Source organism: Bos grunniens, chromosome 10 (assembly GCF_055505025.1).
Source record: "Bos grunniens cultivar Pamir isolate PY7600 chromosome 10, Bosgru_T2T1.0, whole genome shotgun sequence".
Taxonomy (NCBI): Eukaryota; Metazoa; Chordata; class Mammalia; order Artiodactyla; family Bovidae; genus Bos; species Bos grunniens.
Window position 1 is genome coordinate 98,092,010 of NC_141174.1, and position 25,542 is coordinate 98,117,551.

The window sequence follows — 25,542 nt, forward strand, 5'->3', positions numbered from 1 at the left end:
ATTAGCTGACTGTAAAAACCCGAGTTCAGACCGGATCCTTGCGTGGATATTTTCCCCTAAGACTACCTCATAAACTTTTAAAGGGAAGAATGTATGGCTGAAGCAACTGAAATCCCTCTTTTTGAAGAAAATTAAAAAGAAGCTTATGCTGTTTCATTTTCTAGCATATGCCTATTTGTAGAACACCTAGCATTTATTTGCTGTTGCATATTGATGCATTATTGATGCTGGATGACACACTGACTTAAAGAGTACAATCTCTAGTCTCCTAAAAGAAAATGATACAAACCCTCATATGCAAATCAGCAGTGGTGTGTGTGCGATACAAACCCTCGTATGCGAATCAACAGTGGTGTGTGTGTGTGTGCGCGCGCGGGCGCATGCACATGCAATTCCTGGTATTCTAGAGGAGTAGAAACATCTCTTGTGTAGCGTCGATAATGATTTAATGAGCATTTAGTTATCTCTGTATTAGTTTTGTAGATTTTCCCCATTCAGCTTAAAACTGTGGCCCTTCAAAAATGAATCTGTTGGCAACTCTATACTGACCTATTTCGGTTTTCGTATATACCATCTTCATGTTGTTTAGGGCCCTAATTTTTTCAAAACGACTTTGAAGCTATTGACCTTGCACTTCTTCCCAAAAATCGAACGAAGATAAAAGTTCTGGAAGGATTTGTTGGCTGAATCTTACAGGGTTTAAAAGGTGTTTCCAAAGCTTTGGGCTTAGAGTACAAAAAGGAAAGATCGTGCCCCACCAAAGGGGAAATCTGAGGGAGAAATTGCCGCGTAAGGCCTTCGGTTGACAGCGTGTAGTTTCAATCGCCAGCTGGGGTGGGGGCGGACGCACGCCCCCTCCCCACGCACGCCCCCTCCCCACGCACGCCCCCTCCCCACGCACGCCCCCTCCCCACGCACGCCCCCTCCCCACGCACGCCCCCTCCCCACGCACGCCACCCAGGTGTCGCCCCTCGGTTCCCTTAGAGCCGCGCGCCAACTGCTTCCGGGTCGCCGCAGACGTCGTTTCCGTAGCAGTATGGCGGCCACGCAGGATGAGCGGCCGACGGGGAGCGGAGAGGGAGAGCGGTTGGATTTCCTGCGAGACCGGCACGTGCGGTTCTTCCAGCGCTGCCTCCAGGTTTTGCCTGAGCGCTACTCTTCGCTCGAGACCAGCAGGTAATCGGTAGCTCACAGTCAGCGGGGCCGACACGGGGCCCGGCCCCCCGAAAGACGCTGCGGAGCTTGGCGGCTTAGTGGGCGCCCGCAGGGGGCTGCGCCGCCGCCCACTGGGTACTGCCTCGCCTCCCGGGCCGTGGTGCGGTCCCCGTTGCTCCCGCGAGCTAAGGCGAGAGGGCTGGGACGAGCTGGAAGTCGCGGGCTTTTGGAATCTTCAGGTTCCGCCCTTTTTCACTTCCCAAACATTTTTTCGTATCAACTCTGAGCTGCTTCCCCGAGCCTGTGAGTCACTTGGCCTCACTTCGGAGTATAAAAAGAGTATTTGTTATCGTTATTTTAACTAATAATCTCCAGTGCTTCCTTTGCCTCCGTAAGGTCATTAACTCTTCATTGAATGTCTGTAAGGCGTTCAATGTATAGGAGCGGCAGAGAGCCTCTAAGGTTTCCGTAGATAAGAACTTTCCAGGATTATAAGTCTAAGGATTGGCGTACAAGGTGCAGTATTGGTTGGAGCAGCCTGTTAAAGTTTGATTTGCAGTAGTATTGTGAGTTAGGGTTGTCTGAGGACTGTGATCTGGCAGAGGCTAAGAAACTGAATTAGCCATTCAGAGTATAAATCGGGATGAGAAGAACGAGAGGAGGAGGCGATCTTTGCTCTGCATTCCTGTATTTCAAAGTAAGATTCCAAAGATGCCTTGCACTGGCTTGGAAGAGAAGGCAGATTGGTTTTGCTCTGATCTCTTTCCGTGTTTTCTTAACTGAGCCTGGGGTTAAACGGTTTGACCCTTTCATGACTGGGTCAGTTTGGGAAGTTTTATAGATTACTTCTGCATACACGGTCAAGAAATATTATATAGGTGCTGGAGGACAGCTGAACAAGACACGCAGGCAGTTTCAATAGGGCTTTCAATAGGTTCCTAAACCAGATTTCTTTAGACTTTCCCTAATCACCCTTTCCAAAAGAGACTACTTCCAGTCACCACCTGAAATTATATATTGATTGATTGATTTAATATCTTTCACACAGGATTGTAGACTTCAGGAAGGCACAGTTTTTGTCTTTCTTGTTTACTTCTGTAACACCTGGACTGCTTCATCCAATTTGGTAGCCACATTTGGATATTTAAATTTGAATTAAAGTTAAATAAAACTTAAAAATCACTTCCTCTGTTTGCAGTAGCTACCACACTTCAAGTGCTCAGTCACCACATTGGCATGTGGTTTTTGTGTTTCAACATTTCCGTCATCTCAAAAAGTCCTGCTGGACAGCATTGCACTAGATCCTTGACTAATCTGGCCTAAAGGCAGACAATAAGTACATAATTTTGTTCAGTAGTCATTCTGAGCTTAGCCCTGAAAGATGAGCAGATTTTTGCTAAAGAAGGAGTGAAGCATCATTTATATTCCTTTCTCCATCCCTGTGCATTGACTGACTAGTAGAGCCTATGTTTTGACCTAAATTAAATTAGCATTTCCAAAACTCAATTGATTGGGATGTTTAGAAATATACTGGTAAATCACAGTTTATGATGATTAATTTTATGTGAATTTAAGGCATTTGAATTAAAAAATGTCATCCTGTTTTGACTGTTGAACAGTTGAGCTTTGCTTGTAGCTACCACAGGTCTGTGTTGCTTTTTCAAAATGCCACTGTGTTTGATCTCTTTAAAATTCAGCAAGGACAAAACCATATAGACTAATGTATATTGGCAGTAAACTCTAATCTTGCTCGTAGCATAAGTAAAGCAGCAAAAATTATCTTATTAAACAATTAACTTCAATTGATTTAATAACCATATAATCTTAGAATTTACACCAGGCATTGTGTATTAGATAACAGATATGTAATATAATGTGCTAGTAAAGAAATATTAATTATATTCTTTTTATGCTTCATGTTTGTTACCTAATCACTTTGGATTTTTTTAATGGCTCAGTTAATAACCACATTTAAGATACTCTGCACATACTGGTTTTTGTAGTGATTTTTTAGCAGTTTTTCAGTATTTCTTGATTCAAACTTTTTACTATCCTTAGTTCAGCATTAAATCCTTTTGTGGTGTATGTGATTCATAATTGACTTTAAGATGCTTGTGAAAGAAGCTTCAACTTTTTAAGCAAAGGTGCCCAGTCACAAAATTTTTACTTAAGATAAAACAGCGTGTTAACTAAGTCATAACTGTTAGCTGGTATTGTAGTTAAATTTCACAAGCATTTATTGAGGGGCTGCCATATGCCTGGGTATGAGGATATGGTGTAAAGCAGCAGTACCCGAGCTGTTTGGCACCAGGGACCAGGTTCGTGGAAGACGATTTTCCGTGGACGGAGAGGAGTGGGGAGGGCGGTGCAGGATTCGAGCACATTACATTTATTGTGCAGTTTATTCCCATTATGATATCAGCTTCAACTCACATCATCAGGTGTTAGATCCTAGAGGTTGGGGACCCCTGGAACCTACGATTCAGGTATTCCTGTGTTCACTTCTTTTTACTGATAGATAGGAAGCAGCTGACTCCTGGGAAGGCTACTATTGAACTAGACATTTAGACTCTCATTTTCTGACACATCGTTTTGGTAAAATCATTTCTCTCTCTCTTTTAGCCTGACCAATAGAATACTTTTATTTTTATTTTATTTTTCTAATAGTGGCTTTATGAAAATTAAAAGGTTCACTCAGGTTTTTCTTTTATCTTCTGAAAAGTGGTAGTTACTAGTTAACTCAGGTGAATATAGGCCTTGGATTGTGAGCTTTATCAGTGAGCAGGTTTCTTTTCATGAATGGTTTAGAGAGCTTTTTGGTTATGTGATATTGTTGTCATTTGTATTTGGGCAGTGGGCATTAAAATAGGTCTTTTTAAATTGAGAAGCAAAATATTGACCATAGTCTGTTATTTTTACAGATCCAGCTCTTCTAGAAGGGTTTAGACAATTTGTTTTGTTTCTAAGACATTTACAAAGTCTTTCTATTCTGGTGTCCTCCATATCCCCTGTGTATCCTGTGATGTCACCACTTAGCCACCTACAAACTTCTTTGTCCTTTGGTTCCCTCCCTTATCTGAAGTATATCACAGTCTGACAGTGTGTCTCTCAATCAGTGATAATGGGGTGCTTATAAAAAGACATATACCTGAGGCCCCTCCCCAGATCTGCTTCGTCGGACTTTCTTATGGGCTTGGGAGTCTAGCAGCATAGTAAGCATCCCAGGTGGCTCTCATGCCCACTAAAATTTGAGACAGTTTGCCTAATAGAAGAAAGAAGAGTACAAACAGGTGGTTACAGCAGTGCGCCCCAGCTCTAACGTGCATGTGACTCACCTGGGGGTCTTGTCAAAATGCAGATTCTCAGGGTGTAGGTCTGGGCGGGGTCTAAGATGCTGCGGTTGCAACAGGCTCCCAGGTGAGGCTGAGGCTGCCGACCCCTGCTGCCCCTCTGTGAGTTTGTTCACACAAAGGTTGTGATCGTCACAGGGCATTCTGGAAGCACCTGTGTAATTCCACCCAAAGAGAGGCTCAGAGAAGAGTCTAGTCTGAGGCTTCTTGGAAAAAGGTAACCCTGGAGCTAAATATTAAATGTGTTGAGTTTTCATGTAGGTGGGTGGATAATAGGCAAAAGGACGATAAAGACAATAAAGATAGATAGGCGAGTGTTGACCAGAGTGTCGTCAGTCAGTTCTCTTAATAGTGTTTCAAAATGTTAGGCAGGTATGGTCAGAATTTAGTATGGAGGGGTAGGTATGGACTTTGCCATGTCAAGAAACTGGGAACTAAATATCATGTGAGTGATGGGAAGTTGCCAAGCAGTGGGTCTTCTGGTTAGATAAGCATTTCAGAGTGATCGCTAGACTTTAGATAGGTTATTATATTAAGTGGGACAAGACCAGAACCAGAGTCATCAATAGTGACTGAAGCTGTTGCAGTCATCCAGGAGCCAGGTCCTGGGATAGCAGAAATAGGAATAGAAAGGAGAGGATGAAGAAGGAAGGAGGAATCCCAGAATTCTAGGGTTGAAACTGCCAACTAGAGAACAAGAGGCAGAAGGATATAGGTACTTCGTAATTTTCCCCACAAATTTAACCTGCTTAAGTTTAGGATGTTTGTCTTATTTATTTTTGTCATGACATCTAGTCTGTAGTGGCAAAGAATCTGACTGCAATGCGGGAGACCTGGGTTCAATCCTTGGGTTAGGAATATCCCCCTGGAGAAGGGAATAGCTACCCATTCCAGTATTCTGGCCTGGAGAATTTCATGGACTGTGTATATAGTCCATGGAGTCGCAGAGTCAGACATGAATTTCACTTCTAGTCTGTAGTGGATATTCAGTAAACATTTCTTATTAAAAATTAGTTTGCAGGAGAAATTTTATTTTGCATGTTAATTCCAAAAATGTGTGACTGTTCTTGAAAATATTTATAGGCTGAGCTATTATAGTTATAGGCTATATATTTATAGCTATTATATTTATAGGCTGAGCTATTATAGTTATAGCTAACTATTATAATTTGTAGTTATAAATTGACCAATATTGACTATAAATAGTCAATTTATAGGCCTATATTTCAGCGTAAAATATAGGCTGAAATATTTTAATACCTTGAAAATATTTCAAGATATTTTCAATATCTTGAAAATTACTGTTTCAAGATATTATGAATGAAGAATCAGCTTAAAATTCTGGAAATCACAAATCTTTCTACCATTCATTCATAATTATTTATTGGTGCTTCTATGTACTATGTATTTTAACTTCATGATTGTTTCTAATGTATACTACCAGACTCTCCATTTCCACTGTTAATTTTATCAGCAGTGGTGCTTCTGTTTCTTAATGTAACTGTTCTTTTATAATTAAGAGCTCTTCGGCAGCATGATTTTGGCCATGTTGTTGTCCTCACTAATTTGTGTCTGACTCTTTTGTGACCCCATGGACTCCTGCCTGCCAGGTGCCTCTGTCCATGGGGTTTCCCAGCAAGAGCACTGGAAGGGGTTGCCATTTCCTTCTCCGAGGGATCTTCCCCAACTCAGGGATCGAACCTGAGTCTCCTGCATTGGCAGGCAGGTTCTTTACCACTGAGCCACCAGGAAAGCCCTGGTTTGGCCATAGCCCCACCTTAGATCTAGCCAGGAATGCAGTCTATTGTTGAAGATGCTGGTAGATGTCAGTAAAGAAATTTGTACTATAAAGTAGCAGAGCAAGTGACCCAAAATTTGAGAATCTAGTCAACTCCCGTGAAAAGAAAGTGAAAGTCGCTCGGTCGTGTCCAACTCTTTGTGAACCTGTGGACTATATAGTCCATGAGATTCTCCAGGCCAGAATAATGGAGTAGGTAGCCTTTCCCTCCTCCAGGAGATCTTTCCCAACCCAGGGATCCAATCCAGATCTTCCAACATTGCAGGTGGATTCTTTACCAGCTGAGCCACAAGGGAAGCCCAAGAATACCGGAGTGGGTAGTCGATCCCTTGTCCAGCAGATCTTCCTGACCCAGGAATAGAACCAGGGTCTCCTGCATTGCAGGCGGATTCTTTACCAACTGAGTTATTAGGGAAGCCCTGATCCCTAACTCCCATAAGTGAGTGTTCCTGGTATACCCCAAATGATCGTTCACTTGCTCTGACCTGATGGTACAATACTCAGATAGTAGCATAGGAAAATCATATCACAGCTGATCCTTGAGCAACTTTGGGCTTGGGGCCCAGGGTGTGCAGTGGAATATCAGAGGTCAGGCTCTCCTTACCAGAGGTTCCACAACTTCAGATTGTGTGTAGTACACTGTAGTACGTATTTACTGGGAAAAAAATCAGCATATAAGTGGACCCAGGCAGTTCAAGCTTGTATTCAAGAGTCAAATTATAGTATGGCTAGAATTTTTTCCCCCCACTGCACAGAATGTTTTTCCTTTTTTCTTTTGGTTTTATTTAATTCTTACTTGTTTTGTGCTGTTTTCTAAGCCTGAAAACAGTTGTTCTTAAGTCTAAAAAATGTGAGGCCTTTTGGAAGCATCATTTAGTTCATGTCTCTTACCTGCAAATTGATCTGCTGGTGAAGGAACTTGATCAGGCTCAGGGGGAGTGGGGTGGAGATGTTACTTCTTCATCCATGTAAGATTAAACTTTTTATATGTAATGTTCAGAGTAGGAGAACGGGCAGGAAGACATGGCTTACTTTGATTTTTCAGGCTACAGACTCAGAGTTCAATTCTGGGGGAAAGAAGAAAGGAAGAAAACAGACAGATGCACTCTGAAGAAGTAATAAAGTAAAAAGCACTTTGCTGGCCTCATCTTAGGAGCATGTACTGGCACAGTCACCCCTCTAGATGCCTGCACCAAGACAGGTTGCCTGATGGTCTCTACCCCAGGCACCATAAGACCTCACATTATTTCTCCCAGAGGCCCCCAGCCCAGAATTCCTTGTTATTCCCTAGGAATTATTTAATTATCTCGCTCTCAGAGTTTTAGGACTACTTGAGAACTCTAGTATGGTCCCCAAAAGAATATTTTCTTATTATCTTATCTTAGAGGAAGGCTGGATGTTTGCTCCAAAGGCTTCTTGGTTCTATTCTGCCAGCCACTGCTGGATGCTAAATTTGATAAACAGTCTTTTCACTATAGTGCTGTTAATCCTATAAACCTTAGTCTAAAGTGCTATGGGTTGAAAATGCTGGACTTTAAGAAGCCTTTAATAAGTATACAAGGTTTTAAAATAGTTTACCATCAGATGACTGATTTCCATACCATAGTACAAGTATAATTTTAAAAAAGACTCAGTTAACACTTGCATGCAGATAACCGTAAGACTTGAGGGCAGAGTTTCTAGACCTCAGCACTTTTGACATTTTGGTCCAGATAGTTCTTTTCTGAATGGTCCTGTCTTGTGCATCATAGCAGCGCACCCCACTGTACCAACTGGGTAGCAGGAGCACCCTTCTCTAGTGATGAGAACCAAACTGTCTTCAGAATGGCCGCTGGGGAGCAGTGTTGGCCCAGTGCACATCACTGTGCTTCTGTAAGCCTTGCTGCCCACTAGAGTCACCTGAGAAGCTCACTGCTTCCCATCCCCACTCACCCAAGCCCCAGGTGCCAGACCCTGCCTTCCGTCTAGGATTTCTGATTTCTTTGCTGTGTAGTGAGGTCTCGGCCTCCAGGTTTTGCTGCTGGTGTGGTGTTTGTCTTTACGCCGATTCCAGTTGCGCCATACTTGAGAAACACGCCTTTGACTCAGAGCCCCTCAGCAGTTTCTGTTGGTGATCCAGCACTGAAATCTGAAGTAAGTTACTTGAGTTTTTTGGATTTTATTATCTTGAGCTAGAAAACGAAAGAGATGGACTGGATGACTTCTGCTTTTAATTTAAAAAATAATACCTACTTATTTTTACAGCCCCTTGTTTACATTTTTCTGTAACATATTTTAGTAACGGGAAGATCATTGTTCTCTCAACGTCTTCACGTTGTCTCTCACTTACATCTCTCTTCATTTTGCTTAAAGACTCTGCCAGCAATGCGGGCTAGGCAGGATCAGTTCCTGGGTCAGGAAGATCCCCTGGAGGAGAGTACGGCAGCCCACTCCAGGAGCCTGGTGGGCTAGATAGTCCATGGGGTCACAAAGAGTTGGACACGACTGAAGTGACTGAGCACATAGTAATGATTTAATAAACTAAATTATTAGATGCCTTATTTTACCTGACTGTAGTCATTCACTTTATAGATTTCAGCAAAACTGAACCCAATGATAGCTCTCCAGGAGGGTTAGATGTAATATTGCAGGTCCTTTATTTGTTAGTTAATTCTGTAAATTATTTGACTGCATATCATGCACAAGGCAGACCTTATCTCATGAAACATAACTTTCATCAAGTGAAGTGACTTTCAAATGTGGGTACTGTTAGGTAGAAATTTTCCCCACGTCTAAAGCATTTGGTTTTAGAGAAGAGTGGTTGGGGGTGGGGGTGGTGGAGATTGCCAACCAGTGAAAAGGCCTGTAGTGTTAAGACGGTGAATGTTAGCGCTGTCCCTTCAGATCAGGAAATACCAATAGCAGTAGCTTCCATTTATTTAGTGCTTGCTTGTGAGCAGGTAAGCACAATAACTGTGTGAAGTACAATGATTTACAGGTAAGGAAGCTGACTTAGAAAAGACTTAGAAAGGGTTAGGTAACTTAACCACATTACAGATGGATGGAAATTGGCCAACCGAGGATTTGAAGCTAGCTCATTTGACTGCAGATCTGAGCTCTCAACTACTGCTTCCCACATAAAGGGGTTCTACTCCCCTTCATTTATTCCTGATCTTACTCAGATAAATCACCTCTCTAATTCAAGTGGATCTCAGTGACTTGTTGGAATTAAACTGAGATAATAATGAGAAATTTTCTAGGTCAGTGCCTGCTGCTGCTGCTAAGTCGCTTTAGTTGTGTCCGACTCTGTGGGACCCCATAGACGGCAGCCCACCAGACTCCTCTGTCCCTGGGATTCTCCAGGCAAGAACACTGGAGTGGGTTGCCATTTCCTTCTCCAGGTCAGTGCCTAATACATAATAATAATCTCTCAATGGGCTTCCCTTTTGGCTCAGCTGGTAAAGAATCCACCTGCAATGTGGGAGACCTGGGTTCAAGTCTGGGTTGGGACGATCCCCTGGAGAAGGGATAAACTACCCACTCCAGTAGTCCGGCCTGGAGAAGTCCATGGACTGTATAGTCCATGGGTTCGCAAAGAGTCAGATGCAACTGAGTGGCTTTCACTTTCCACTTTCCAATCTCTAGATAATGTAAGTCTCCCAGAGTGTCTTCTTGAGTATACCAGTATCTCACTAGTTTTAATTTTTTGGTTGGAATTAAAGCTTTGGTTGGAATTAAATTGCTCTCTGATTTCTCCTCCTGTTATCTAATGGATGCCAGCCTTTTCAACCAGGGATTAGAGAGAGAATTATACCCTTTAAAAAAATGAATGACTGTTTTTCCATTTCTCCTAAAATTAATAATACCATTCTAAATGCAGAGGAGAGAAGTTAATTATATATAGTGATTGCCTTAGTGCGTTAAGGCTTAATTTTCCCTTGGAATCTCTATAAAAGGTTATAGAATGCATGGAGTGGCTCTGCGAGAAGACTTTAGACCAGATAATTTGAAGTCCTAGTTTGTCAGTGTTAGTCATAGGAATTATTAGAATGTGGAAATGAGATAACCATGTTCAATCAGACAATACCATAGAATGCATCTCAACAGGAAAGGAACTATATATGTAACAAACTCTTCATGTAAAAAGCAGCCACTGCGGGGACCAGTTTTTATGTGAGAGTACGGGTTTAGCTTTCTGAGTTAGTGCACAATCTTGGAGGGGAAGGATTTTGCTTTAGAGTGTTCCATTTCTCAAAGACTGTTCATTTCTAGGAAATGGGAGTTACAATGCATTTGCATTTTTAGTGTTCCTTGTTCCCCCTTTTTTCGCAAGGGGTCACATTATTTATAAACAAATTTGAATAATGATAGATTTATTCTAACATCCTTAAAAATTAAGCACCAGGTATAAGCATAACTGCAGATGGTGACTGCAGCCATGAAATTAAAAGACGCTTGCTCCTTGGAAGGAAAGTTATGACCAACCTAGACAGCATGTTGAAAAGCAGAGACATTACTTTGCCAACAAAGGTCCATCTAGTCAAAGCTATGGTTTTTCCAGTAGTCATGTATGGATATGAGAGCAGGACTATAAAGAAAGCTGAGCACCGAAGAATTGATGCTTTTGAACTGTGGTGTTGGAGAAAACTCTTGAGAGTCCCTTGGACTTCAAGGAGATCAAACCAGTCAATCCTAAAGGAAATCAGTCCTGAATATTCATTGGAAGGACTGATGCTGAAGCTGAAACTCCAATACTTTGGCCACCTTATGTGAAAAACTGACTCCTTGGCAAAGACCCTGATGCTGGGAAAGATTGAAGGCAGGAGGAGAAGGGGATGACAGAGGATGAAATGGTTGGATGGCATCATCAACTCAATGGACATGAGTTGAGTAAGCTCCGGGAGTGATGGACAGGGAAGCCTGGCGTGCTGCAGCCCATGGGGTGGCGAAGAGTCAGACATGACTGAGCAACTGAACTGATAAATTGCTGTTAGCGAATCAGTGAAAATTGAGATTAGTATATATTTTCCATCCTTTTGGCCTTATATATACTGAGTAGGTGCATGGAATTCTTTCTCAATTCTACTTCTAGCCTTTAGGTTGCTCATAACCTGGCTTCAGTGAATTCATGTATACTTCAGATGAGTAGCATTGAGTTCTTAAGCCTTAAACATCCCTTTATTAGAAATTAAAACAAAGATTTGATTGATATTATTAAATTATAAAACTAAATTGGGTTTTTCTGTTTTCACAAGTTGGGGCTATCATTTAAATTATTGTAAAGTTAGAATGAGTTTATTATTTTTCTGAAACAGAAAGACTTCATTGGTTTGATAAGATGGAATTTTATATTTTTTTCTTTTTAGGTTGACTATTGCATTTTTCGCACTCTCTGGGCTGGATATGTTGGACTCCTTAGATGTGGTGAACAAGGATGATATAATAGAGTGGATTTACTCCCTGCAGGTCCTTCCCACAGAAGACAGTGAGTGAGTTTTTAGCATTTTATTTTTAGTGTGACTAGCTGTACCTAGCGTAACACGTGTGTTGGACTCGAAAATCTTCGTGTATTCACAAACCATTATCATATTGGGTTGGCTGAAAAGTTCGTTCGGGTTTTTCGTGACATCCTACAGAAAAACACGAACAAACTTTTCGGCCAACCCAGTATTTTGTTCATCTGCGTTTTCCTTGTAATACGACACTCCCTTTCTGTTTGAGCAAGGTGCTGACCAAGGTAGGCATCGTGCCTTGCGAAGACTGCTCAGAGATTGAACGGGGATTCGCGGTTGTGCACCATCCTGCTGTGCACGTCCACCCTGACAGCTGCTGCTCGACGACTTGTATTCCACATTTATGTTTGGTTAGTTTTGTAGCATTCACTCTGTTTTTCATTCTCAGCCATTCTTTTTATCTCTTCACTGAAAAAAAACTCGCCATCAAAAGGTTTCATTCCAGCCTCTTAACCATTTCCCGCTAATGCTCCATTAGTGCTTCTTTAATGGTTTCTTAGAACTCCTGGTTACACTTCAGTCGTTTTCATGCTTCTTAAACTTGATGTATTTGATCAATTAGTTATCAGAATTCATAAATTACTGATCAGCTAAATACACACAAGTTTTATAAATTCTGTTGTTCACTCCATTAAGTTTAAAGAATCGAATACTGATTTAACTTACAAATGTTAGAAATGCTAACATTGAGTTGGATTAGATCAAGCCCAAATAAACTCCCAGAAAGTCACGTACTTCTTATGTATGATCACTGCTTACCTTTCTTTTATAAGTCAGCATTTATAATTTAATGATGTGGTTCATTGGTTGGAATAATCTCACCCAGGTAAGCTGTGGGGAAATAATAAACCAAAGCTTTATTTAGAAAGAAAGAGCTTTGATCTATTAGCAGATGCCATTGGACATAGTTTGAGCTTTCTACTTTATTATTCTTGAAGTTTGTAGTATTTGTTTATAATTTTAAAAAGTCTTTGCCTATTAATGAATTCTTGTTAAAAAATGATTAGGCAGTTTTAGATCTTTCAGAATTCTGATATAAATATCTAATCATTTTTCACCAATGACATGAAGCAGCATATGTGATATACTGAAGAGTATAGATTCTAACATCTTGCTGAGTAGTATTTATTGAATGTTCTGCTAAGAATACTCTGCTAAACTTGTACAGAGGGACTGTTGTAAACTATGAGATATGGTTCTCGTTCTCTAGGAGCTTGTGGCTAAGGTGAGGTTAATTTCTAGTCACCTGCAAAATGGAAGTAATTTGTATTTTCCTTTTTAATCAGAATTTTTTTTTTCACTAGTCTGAGTGAAAGTCTGAAATTTTTTAAAAAGTTAGATATTAATATTAAACAGATGTAAGGTAGTTTTGTTACAGATTATGTGTAATTTTTGTTTGTTTATTAACAGTGCATGTCCTAATTATAAATTGGTGTTTCCTAAATATATTTCACATAATACAGATAGGAAATTACACTGTGGTATATAGCAAAGCTATTCTATAGGAAGTTTTTGCTAAAATATATTACTTTTAGACATTACTTATGATACTTAATTTCCTTGGAATAAAATAGCTATGGTTCCTCTAGAAATGTAGGAAACCCATGCTATAGGTTACAATTATCAGAACAGTAGTCTCTTTTTTCATTGTGCTTCCTACTTTCTTTTATATTTTTATCTGCCTTTAAAGACTGTTTGCTGGCTTCATGATTGAGCTAATTAATACTATATTCTTTTTGAAGGCTTCTTACTTTTCTCATTATTTGATCTTCTATTGCAAGAGCCTTGCCAACTGTCATCTGAAACTGTCACGTTATCTCTGATAATTATGTTAGCTGTGCACTCACTAGAATGACCAAAATGAGAGGTGGAAAATAACAAATGTTGATGAGAATGTTGCACAACTGTAACTATTTTATAGTTACTGTTTGGCAGTATTTACTAAAACACAACAAAGTTACTAAATTTACAAATTTACTAAAACGCAACAAATGTGCATTCTGTGACAGCAGTTCTGCTCCCTAGTATGTACCCCAGAGAAGGCAACGGCACCCCACTCCAGTACTCTTGCCTGGAAAATCCCATGGACGGAGGAGCCTGGTGAGCTGCAGTCCATGGGGTCGCTAAGAGTCGGACACGACTGAGCGACTTCACTTTCCTTTTTCACTTTCATGCATTGGAGAAGGAAATGGCAACCCACTCCAGTGTTCTTGCCTGGAGAATCCCAGGGACGGGGGAGCCTGGTGGGCTGCCGTCTGTGGGGTCACACAGAGTTGGACACGACTGAAGTGACTTAGCAGCAATAGCAGCAGTATGTACCCAACCAGAAATGAAAAAATGTGTTCTCCAAAAGATATGTACTAGAATGGTCATTCATAGCAGTATTTTTCACAGGAGCCCAGAGTAGGAATATGCAAACTACCCATCATTGGTGTTGCAGATCAGTGATGTATTGGAATTCACACGCTGGATCACTGTACAGTCATGGGAAAGGGCAGTTTAGACCTACATACAAAAATTTGGATGAATGTCACAAACATATTTTGTGATAAAGAAATATATAGTATATTATTCTATTAATACAAAGTAAAAATGTCAGTAAAGCCAACCTGAGCCTTTGGGGAGTGCCAAGAAGGAAGCAGGATGGGCTTCTTGGTGCTGGTCATGTACTTTTTCCTGAGCAGAGAGCTGGCTATACAGGTAAGTTTACTTTGAAGAAGTTCATTAAACTGTTTATTATACTTTGATGAAAGTTTAAAATTTTTTTGAATTCGGGTGTATTTACCATCTCTTTTGACATCCATCAGAATTCTCTTTCCCATTGTACTTTCAACTCCATGTACTTCATAAATTGAAGCCCATTGCTAATTTTTTACTTTTTCAATCATTGCTGCTTAACTGTTGCTTAAAATATTTTTGCTTATGTCTGAATTGTAGACTTCTGGAGGGCAATGAATGAACCTGTCTTAGATTTTTTTTTCTCTTCTCATGTGTAGTGCATCACTGCATATCAGCAATTGTTGGACTGTAAATGACTTATACCTTTTCCTATTTTTTTTCTTTTCTGTATTTTCACATTTAGCCTACAGCATCCTGTAGCTCCTCAAATATTTTCACATTTATAGGGCATTTGCAAGCTGAATAGAATGCTTTCTATTACTCATAACTCTCTATTTGTTCTACTTTGTGGTATCACATAAAATCCTAGGGGACTCAAAAATCTTAAAAGTGTTAAACAGAACCCAGAGACCATAAAGGAAAATTTTGGCAGATTTGATTAAATAAATATTTTTAAATGTGACATAGGGAAAGATAAAGTTGGATAAATAACAGACTTGGAGGAAATTGTGCCACTGTATATACTAGGCAAAATATTCATACCAAAACTGTAAGAAGTTGTTAAAAGATTGAGGAAAAGATGACACACTGCCACTTAGAAAATGACAAAATTTGTGAATAGGTGCTTCACAAAAGAAGTACATATAGTCATTAAATACATGAAAAGAGGATCGACTGATACTAGAAATTAGGGAGATGCCGTAGAAACAAGAATATTAACATTATTTTTTACCTAACACATCAATTTACTGAAAAGGTTTTAAAAGTTGGTAAGAATGTGGGGAAAGGAGCACTTTAATACTCTGTTGGTGGAAGTAAAAATTGTAACCTTTGGAAGGGCATTTTAGGAGTGTGACTCTTTGCCCTCACCTGTCCTTGTGTGTGTTGTATCTAATTAAATAATGGTCCCCCAAAGGCATATGCACCCAGAACCTCAGAGGGTGACTGCATTTGGAAGCATAATTGGGAAGCATAATTAGGGTAAGGAGCTCAAGAAGAGTGACTGGTGTCCTTCAGAGAGAACGGAAGGGAGCTACTCACGGAGGACAGGCCATGTGAAGACAGACGCAGAGCTCAGGGTGGGTCCACCAGAAACTCAGAGCGGGTATACACCGGGCTTTGCCTCAGAGCCCTCGGAAGGAGCCAACCTGCTGACAACTTGATTTTGAACTCCTGGGCTATACGAGAGAATACATTTCTGTTGTTAATACATTTCTGTTGTTTAAAGCCTCCAGGTTAGTGGTAAGTTGTTGCTAACCTCAGGAACCTAGTACATGTGCACAGAACTCTGTGTAGACGGATGTGTTGGCATTGTTTGTTATAGTAATACGTCAGAAACAGTAAGTATCCGCCGAAAATGAAACAGTTAAATCAGCTGTAGGCCAGTAAAGAGTACTCCCCCGCAGTAAGGTGATTGAGGTAGATCTGTGTATGTACTTACATGACACTGTTCATCAGATGCAGTTAAATGATAAATACCAGCATGTACAGGGGTGTTTTGTTTTAATAATCTGTTAACATCAGTGTATAGGAAAAGCTCCAAAAGCATGCATAGACAGCCTTTGTGGAGGGGGAAGGAGATGAGAACAGAGGTAGGGGATGGCTGGATAAGGTACTTTTGTTGGATTCTATATTTCTGCATTGTTTGAATGCTGACAATAAAAATTCTGTATTTTAAAAATTTGAGTTAAGAAATCTTTATCTCAGCCTCTCTTTAAAACACAACACAAATAAAAACTAAGCCAATTTATATGACTGTACACAAATATTGACATTTTGCTACTGGCAGGAACAATTCAGTGCATTATTTAATACTTTGTAGTTTTCAAATACATCATCACATTGTTCTTCCCTCAGTCTGCCTTTCCCAGAAGTCGGGCAGACATTGAAAGGAAAAGTGAGTGAGAGGCCTGCCCGAGGTCACACACAGATGTCAGTGACAGAGTCAGACTGGAATCCCTGGCTTCTGACTCCAGGTCCCCATGCTGCTATACTGGGAAAATATATAGTCCCTTGTGGAAACTGTCCTGTGTGGCAATTAAGTACCTTGTAAATATTTAATCACAATTACCCCTGGCCTTCCATTTAATCCTAGGAGTGTAAAGATCCCAGTGGTATCCTAGTAATAAGTGTGCGGTCAGACCATTGGAGGGTTGGGGCCCTTCTCATCAATGTCAGCAAGTATTTAGGAAACACCAGGAATCAGCCTGGCGACTTCGTTACCCTCTCTGACCAGGGGCACAACCAGACAATTTTGGAGCTAGAACAAAACAAGGAATATTATAGTCCATCAGTTTACAAGTAGATGTTAAGATCCAGAGAGAGTATCCAGAGAGAGTAGTCATTTGTCCACGGTAATATAACTAGTTAATGTTAGAAACAAAGTTAGAATACAGCTTTCTGTTTCTCATTTTCAGTTTTCCCTATACTGATCCCGTGCGTCGAGTGCTCTTTTTATCATGTGTATTTTTCTGTGAGATAAGAATTTTTTCATGAGAACTCTGAGGCTGTCTTATGTGTTTAAAGGAAAATAAATCTGATACCTCTTCCTTAATAGAGCTCATAAAAATTAGAATTAAGTATTTGGAAATGTAGATAAAGTGGTTTAATATTAAAATGTAAAATGTTCAATGATTTCAATTTTTTAGTAGACTTTCAGTGAGTTTGCTTCCTTTTTTTATTTTAAACAACATGCTGGAAATATAAGTATAGTTTCATGTGGCTAAACTGAGCGTTAGAAATTTTAGAAATTATAGAACACTTGTTTGGGAGGCATTGTAGATCAAGAATTTTATGTAAAGGTAGTGTCCCAGTCATGGGTTGGTTTATGTCCGCAGCGGCCCTTAGTCACTACCTGGTATGCTATGTCACAAGTCTTTTCACAGCCCACCTGCAGTTCCAAATTCTCAGCTTACTGTTTTGTTGGATGAAATGCTATTAAGTTTCAAATCTCTATGAAAGAAAATCCCCCACCTGCCTTCTCTTTAACTGGTCTAGGTCCTATTCTAAAACTAATCTGTGGAATTTAGGAAATAGATACAAAAAAACATTTTTTAAGCTATATAATATTTTATTTACCTTGTGTGGATCTTTCTTGACATCCTGAAACAGGAGTCATATAAGATATGTTCTTTTACTAGGAAATCTTGTGTTTCTTGAGACCTGTGAGAAATTATTTCTATAGCCATACAATGTAAATGTCTACTTTTACGTTAAAAAAATCACCACATTCACTTGAATTCTTTTTGCATAGTGCAATAACATAACTTTGAAAATGAAAATTAGAAAGTTACGAACATAACCAAAACAAGTTTTGGATTATATAAGCAGCGTAACACCACTAGTAATTTGGTGATATTTTAGCTTGAGTTATCTTTTATTGGAAGCATTTAAATATAATATTTTATGTATTTTTATTTTGTCTCAATAAAATTTTCTCTTTAAAAGAGGGCAAATTGCACTTTCTTGTGAAAAGCAAAGTAACTCTCCTGACTAAAATCTTTTTAAACTCTCATTAAAGTTTTACATTCTGTGAGTTTCTTTGCTTTTTAGAGAATATCTAAATACATTGTCTTTATGATGCTTGGCATGGCTGGTGTTTCTTTGAGTTTAGTAGTCAAATCCTAAGTTGTAAGTCAGATATGACCCAGTCATCAAGCAGAAGTCAGCTTTGTAGCTTAATACTTATCTTTAATGTGCAAGCATGCAGATAAAGGGATTGTTTTTCTTTATGGTTGATAGCTAAACATGTTTTATTCTTTAATACATCTCTCTACATACTTGGCCTTCCTTGGTGACCAAGTGGTAAAGAACCTACCTGCCAATGCAGGAGATATGGGTTTGATCCCTGGCTCAGGAAGATTCCCTGAAGGAAGAAATGGCAACCCACTCCAATATTCTCACCTGGAGAATCCCAGGGACGGAGGAGCCTGGTGGGCTACAATCCATGGGGTTGCAAAAGAGGTGGACATGACTTAGTGACTAGACAACAACTACATACTCACACATAAATACCCATGTGTATATTACACCCATTCATATGCCCATTTTTGCTGCTGCTCCTTTTTCTTTCTGTTGACCCAGTTTCATTTGTTAAGTAATCTGGGTTTTTATGATGCATAGCTGTCTAAGCTACTTCCATATAACATGGTAAACTAGTCTGACTTTATGGATGTATTCACCAAATCAGTGGTTCTCAATTCTGACTGTGTAATAAGGCAGGGATTATTTTTCTTTCTTATATGTATTATAATGTTCAGGTCCTACTCTGAGGGTTTTGATGTGGGCCGAGGTTATGACCCAAAAGCATCTACATTTTTCCGAACTAGACTTAATAATGTTCATCCGCCAGACCACATTTTATTTGCTAGTATTGAACAGGAACATTGGAGGGCGCTATCTAAAACCCTCCGAAGAAGTTTAAACTTTATCCTGAATATGCACTCAGTTGTAAATTCGGAATAAATTGCATGTTTGTACTTGAATAGTTATCATAAATAAGTAAGCTTACTAGTATTATAAAAGAATTCACAGTAGCAGACAAATCTTGACAGGAGCCAGACAGAATGGCCTGATGAATTTTTTAAGATGATGATGTGTACTCTCTTTTGAAAATGGAAGAAAAGATATTTTTATTTTAAAGAAACGTTGCTTTATTAAGCCCCTACTATATATCAGCCTCGATATGAAACTGACTTAGTGGGGGCTCCAGAAGGTTTCTTAAGGGAAGTATGAACTCTGACCTGAAACATGGAATCAGCTTTCTTTCATCAAAAGTAGAAATAGGATTTGATTTTCATAGAGAACTGTCAGTGGATCAGTAGCTTGAAAAGATAACTTTTAAAAAGGCAGTCCAAAGGGAAAAAAGGAAAAGCTGATTGAAAAAGTTTAAATAATAATAGTAAAACATTTTAGGGTTCAGATAAAATATAGGACCTAGGAAAATATATCATTTGACATTACCCCTCACCCAATTCAAGATGGATTAAAACAAATGACCCTAAAAAGATAAAGGCACTCGTAGCTTGGTAAGGAAGGGATAATTTATTTTTAATTTAAAAAATACAATGTTATATCCAGTTTGGAGTATGGAAAGAGTATTAGGCAGAATTCTGAAGATGTCACCTCCTCTCCCCCCATAATTCCTGTTCCCTGGTTATTCAGTCAAGCACTAATCTAGGTACTACAGATGCTGCAGATGAAGTTAAGGTTGCTGCTGCCACTGCTGCTAAGTTGCTTCAGTCGTGTCCGACTCTGTGCGACCCCACAGACGGCAGCCCACCAGGCTCCCCCGTCCCTGGGATTCTCCAGGCAAGATTTCTGGAGTGGGTTGCCATTTCCTCCTCAAATGCATGAAAGTGAAAAGTGAAAGTGAAAATGAAGTCGTGTCTGACTTGTAGCGACCCCATGGACTGCAGCCCACCAGGCTCCTCCGTCCATAGGATTTTCCAGGCAAGAGTATTGGAGTGGGGTGCCATTGCCTTCTCCGGAAGTTAAGGTTACTAATTAGCTAATCTTAAAATATGGAGATTGTCTATGGTTGTTATACATACAGTCACAGTATAATCATATAAACCCTTATTACAGAAGACAAAAGAGAAAAATGCAGGAAAGGAGGACAAGAGAGAGATGCTGCAGAAGGGGAAACTAGAGAGATTCTAAGCATGAGAAGGATTTGGGCCCCATTGCTGTATTCTGAGATACAGGGGCCCAGATGCAGGAAATGGCAAGAGTGCCCTCTGGGAGGTAAGGGCATGCCCTAGCTGACATCTGGCAAGGGAATAGAGACCTTAGTCTTACAACTGCAAGGAACTTGGTTCTGCCAAACAACCTTAAATGAACTCAGAGGCAGATTGTTCCCCAGAACCTCCAATAAGGAATGTAGCCCTACAACATAAAACAAGTATTTTAACCTGGTGAAACCTATCTTGGACTTCTGACCTTACAGAACTGTGGGACAATAAATGAGTGTTGGTTTAAGTTACTAAGTTTGTGGTAATTTGTGACAAAGACAAAATTCAACTTTATTCATGTCCCAGAAAATGTTTATTGCCTTTGAAGCTTTGATGATAAGTACACTTCACCTAATTATAAACATAATACACATATATTTTTGTATCCTGCTTTTCTCTTAACTTGATCATGTATATTTCTCTGTGTTACTATTAAGTTTTCCCAAATAATTGCTTTTAATAGAGTAGTAGATGCTTTTAATAGAGTAGAGTAGAGTAGATACATTGCTTTTCTTTGAGTAGATAAAATACATTACACATTTAACACATTGGACTTTTGTGTCACTTCAAAATTTTTATCATCAAAATACTATCCTGAGTGTTTCTGCGCATATAATCATCTCATTTTCGAAGTTACTGGAGTGGATATTCATGTCCATCATTCCCAAGTCAAAGGGTACGAGCCTTTTTATGACTCACAATGTATTCAGTTCAGTTCAGTTCAGTTCAGTCGCTCAGTAGTGTCCGACTCTTTGCGACCCCATGAATCGCAGCACGCCAGGCCTCCCTGTCCATCACCAACTCCCGGAATTCACTCAGACTCAGTCCATCGAGTCAGTGATGCCATCCAGCCATCTCATCCTCTGTTGTCTCCTTGTCCTCCTGCCCCCAATCCCTCCCAGCATCAGAGTCTTTTCCAATGAGTCAACTCTTCGCATGAGGTGGCCAAAGTACTGGAGTTTCAGCTTTAGCATCATTCCTTCCAAAGAAATCCCAGGGCTGATCTCCTTCGGAATGGACTCGTTGGATCTCCTTGCAGTCCCAGGGACTCTCAAGAGTCTTCTCCAACATCACAGTTCAAAAGCATCAGTTCTTCGATGCTCAACCTTCTTCACAGTCCAACTCTCACATCCATACATGACCACAGGAAAAACCATGGCCTTGAGTAGACGGACCTTTGTTGGCAAAGTAACGTCTCTGCTTTTGAATATGCTATCTACGTTGGTCATAACTTTCCTTCCAAGGGGTAAGCGTCTTTTAATTTCATGGCTGCAGTCACCATCTGCAGTGATTTTGGAGCCCAAAAAAATAAAGTCTGACACTGTTTCCCCATGTATTTGCCATGAAGTGATGGGACCAGATGCCGTGATCTTCGTTTTATGAATGTTGAGTTTTAAGCCAACTTTTTCACTCTCCTCTTTCACCTTCATCAAGAGGCTTCTGAGTTCCTCTTCACTTTGTGCCATAAGGGTGGTGTTATCTGCATGTCTGAGGTTATTGATATTTCTCCCGGCAATCTTGATTCCAGCTTGTGCTTCTTCCAGCCCAGCATTTCTCATGATGTACTCTGCATATAAGTTAAATAAGCAGGGTGACAATATACAGCCTTGACGTACTCCTTTTCCTATTTGGAACCAGTCTGTTGTTCCATGTCCAGTTCTAACTGTTGATTCCTGACCTGCATACAAATTTCTCAAGAGGCAGTTCAGGTGGTCTGGTATTCCCATCTTTTTCAGGATTTTCCACAGTTTATTGTGATCCACACAGTCAAAGACTTTGGCATAGTCAATAAAGCAGAAATAGATGTTTTTCTGGAACTCTCTTGATTTTTCCATGATCTAGCAGATGTTGGCAATTTGATATCTGGTTCCTCTGCCTTTTCTAAAACCAGCTTGAACATCAGGAAGTTCATGGTTCACATATTGCTGAAGCCTGGCTTGGAGAATTTTGAGCATTACTTTACTAGCGTGTGAGATGAGTGCAATTGTGCGGTAGTTTGAGCATTCTTTGGCATTGTCTTTCTTTGGGATTGGAATGAAAACTGACCTTTTCCAGTCCTCTGGCCACTGCTGAGTTCTCCAAATTTGCTGGCGTATTGAGGGCTGCACTTTCACAGCATCATCTTTCAGGACTTGAAATCGCTCAACTGGAATTCCATCACCTCCACTAGCTTTGTTCATGGTGATGCTTTCTAAGGCCCACTTGACTTCACATTCCAGGATGTCTGGCTCTAGGTCAGTGATTACACTATCGTGATTATCTGGGTTGTGAAGATCTTTTTTGTACAGTTCTGCTGTGTATTCTTGCCATCTCTTCTTAATATCTTCTGCTTCTGTTAGGTCCATACCATTTCTGTCCTTTATCAACCCATCTTTGCATGAAATGTTCCCTTGGTATCTCTAATTTTCTTGAAGAGATCTCTAGTCTTTCCCATCCTGTTCTTTTCCTCTATTTCTTTGCACTGACCACTGAGGAAGGCTTTCTTATCTCTTCTTGTTATTCTTTGGAACTCTGCATTCAGATGCCTATGTCTTTCCTTTTCTCCTTTGCTTTTCACTTCTCTTCTTTTCAAAGCTATTTGTAAGGCCTCCCCAGACAGCCATTTTGCTTTTTTGCATTTCTTTTCCATGGGGATGGCCTTGTCCCTGTTTCCTATACAGCGTCACGAACTTCATTCCATAGTTCATCAGGCACTCTATCTATCAGATCTAGGCCCTTAAATCTATTTCTCACTTCCACTGTATAATCATAAGGGATTTGATTTAGGTCGTACCTGAATGGTCTAGCAGTTTTCCCTACTTTCTTCGATTTCAGTCACAATGTATTAGCAAGTCTTAAGTGGCTTACCAATTTAAAGTGAAAATGAAAATCGCTCAGTCATGTCCACATGGACTGTCCATAGCATTCTCCAAGGCAGAATACTGGGGTGGGTAGCCTTTCCCTTCTCCAGGGGGTCTTTCCAACCCAGTGATCAAACCCAGGTCTCCCTCATTGCAGGCGGATTCTTTACCAGCTGAGCCACAAGGGAAGCCCTACCAATTTAAAAGTCTTTAGCAAAAGTAAGAGAACCATGGTCATCAAAATCATTATCACCTTTAGATAGTATTCATTTTTAAGTAATTTTTTGTTGTTGTTAATGGGGGAAGATTCTTCATGCAGAGTTTTAAGTTTAGGGAAGAAGTTTCCTAGATTACTCAGAGAATTAATGTATTAGCTACTATTCTAAGAATTTCAGGAGATATAAAACTGAATAGTGTGAAAGGTAGAGTCACTCAGTCGTGTTTGACTCTTTTTGATCCCATGGACTGTGTAGTCCATGGAATTCTCCAGGCCAGAATACTGGAGTGGGTAGCCTTTCCTTTCTCCAGGGTTTCAAACCCAGGTCTCCCACATTGCAGGTGGATTCTTCACCTTCTGAGCCACAAGGGAAGCCCAAGAATACTGGAGTGGGCAGCCTATCCCTTCTCCAGCAGATCTTCCCAACCCAGGAATGGGACCGGGGTCTCCTACACTGTAGGTGGATCCTTTACCAGCTGAGCCACAAGGGAAGCCCTGTTACAGTGTCTAGTGCCTGAAGCCAATTATGATTACTCGTGCACCAGTCAGAAGGGGTGTGAAACTAGGTCCTCACCTCAGAACCAGTTTTTAAGTCAGCTTGATTTTTTTCCCCAAACTTATTTTTTTTTAAACTAACTTATTTTTAATTGAAGGAAAATTGCTTCACAATATTGTGTTGGTTTCTGCCATACATCAGCATGAATCAGCCATAGGTATGCATGTGTCCCCTCCCTCTGGAACCTTCCTCCCACCTCCCCACCCTTTCCCACCAGTGTCACAGAGCCCCGGTTTGAGTTCCCTGAGTCATACAGCACATTCCCTTTGGTTATCTACTTTACACGTGGTACTGTATGTGTTTCCACGTTATTCTCTCCATTCGTTTCTCCCTCTCCTCCTCCCCCCAGCCCATGTCCATGAGTCTCTTCTCTGTGTCTGCATCTCCATTGTTGCCCGGTAAATAGGTTCAGCAGTGCCATCTTTCTAGACTCCATACATATACATTAATACATGATATTTGTTTTTCTCTATAATAGGCTCCAGATTCAGCCACCTCATTAGAACTGACTCAAATGTGTTCCTTTTTATGGCTGAGTAATATTCCATTTTGTATACGTACCACAGCTTCTTTATCCATTCATCTGATGATGGATATCTAGGTTGCTTCCATGTTCCAGCTGTTGTACTAGTGTGTTGGCTTGATTTTTTTTTAAATAGCAATACACATACAGTCTGTTAGTACTACATTCCTGCCTTCTATTTCTATCATGCTGATTTTCTAATAGTTCTTAAAACCACACTTATCTTTTTAATGTGGGTATGACCACTTTTTTCATTTATATTTTTGAATTTCTTTCCAACATTCTGGAGATATTACTGACATGTATGTAAGTTTAAGGTATACAGCATGATTATTTGATGTACATGTATACTGTGAAATGATTACCACAATAAGGTTAGTTAAAAGCTCCATTCCCCTCACAGAATTACATTTTTGTGTGTGTGGTGATAAAATTTAAGTTCTGCTATTTAAGGTCTTATTAACTTGCAAGGATACAATATAATATTGTTCAGTACAGTCACCATGCTGTACATGCATTAGATCCCCAGATCCTATTCACCTTACAGTTCAAAGTTTGTACCCTTTGGCCAGCATCTTCCCTGCCTGCCCTGACAACTCGTATTCTCCTCTCTCTGAGTTCAGCTTGTTTGGATTACGACATGTAAGTAACATGCACTGTGTGTCTTTCTCTGTCTGGTTTATTTCACTTAGTGTGATGCCCTTTTCATGCTGTCCATGGGGTTCTCAAGGCATTACTTTGCCAACAGGGTCCGTCTAGTCAAGGCTATGGTTTTTCCAGTGGTCATGTGTGGATGTGAGAGTTGGACTATAAAGAACACTTGTATACCTGTGGCGGATTCATTTTGATATTTGGCAAAACTAATACAATTTGTAAAGTTTAAAAATAAAATAAAATAAAAAAAAAAAAGAAAGCTGAGCATTGAATGCTTTCGAACTGTGGTGTTGGAGAAACTCTTGAGAGTCCGTTGGACTGCAAGGAGATCCAACCAGTCCATCCTAAAGGAAATCAGTCCTGAATATTCATTGAAAGGACTGATGC

At 40.1% G+C, this 25,542-nt stretch overlaps 1 protein-coding gene across 4 annotated transcripts in view; it reads left to right on the plus strand.

The window, feature by feature from the left end:
* The first annotated feature begins 1,028 nt into the window (after window positions 1-1,028).
* The window catches only part of PGGT1B (protein geranylgeranyltransferase type I subunit beta), a 54,561-nt gene continuing 30,047 nt past the window's right edge, over window positions 1,029-25,542 (plus strand). The window contains exons 1-3 of one of the 4 annotated variants that reach the window (XM_086323276.1): window positions 1,029-1,176; window positions 11,649-11,771; window positions 12,008-12,145. In XM_086323276.1, coding sequence (XP_086179402.1) covers window positions 12,139-12,145 — 7 coding nt within the window. In that variant the 5' untranslated portion in view covers window positions 1,029-1,176; window positions 11,649-11,771; window positions 12,008-12,138. The remainder of the gene's footprint in view (window positions 1,177-11,648; window positions 11,772-12,007; window positions 12,146-25,542) is intronic. The other 3 variants (XM_086323277.1, XM_086323278.1, XM_086323275.1) reach the window with 3 other exon arrangements.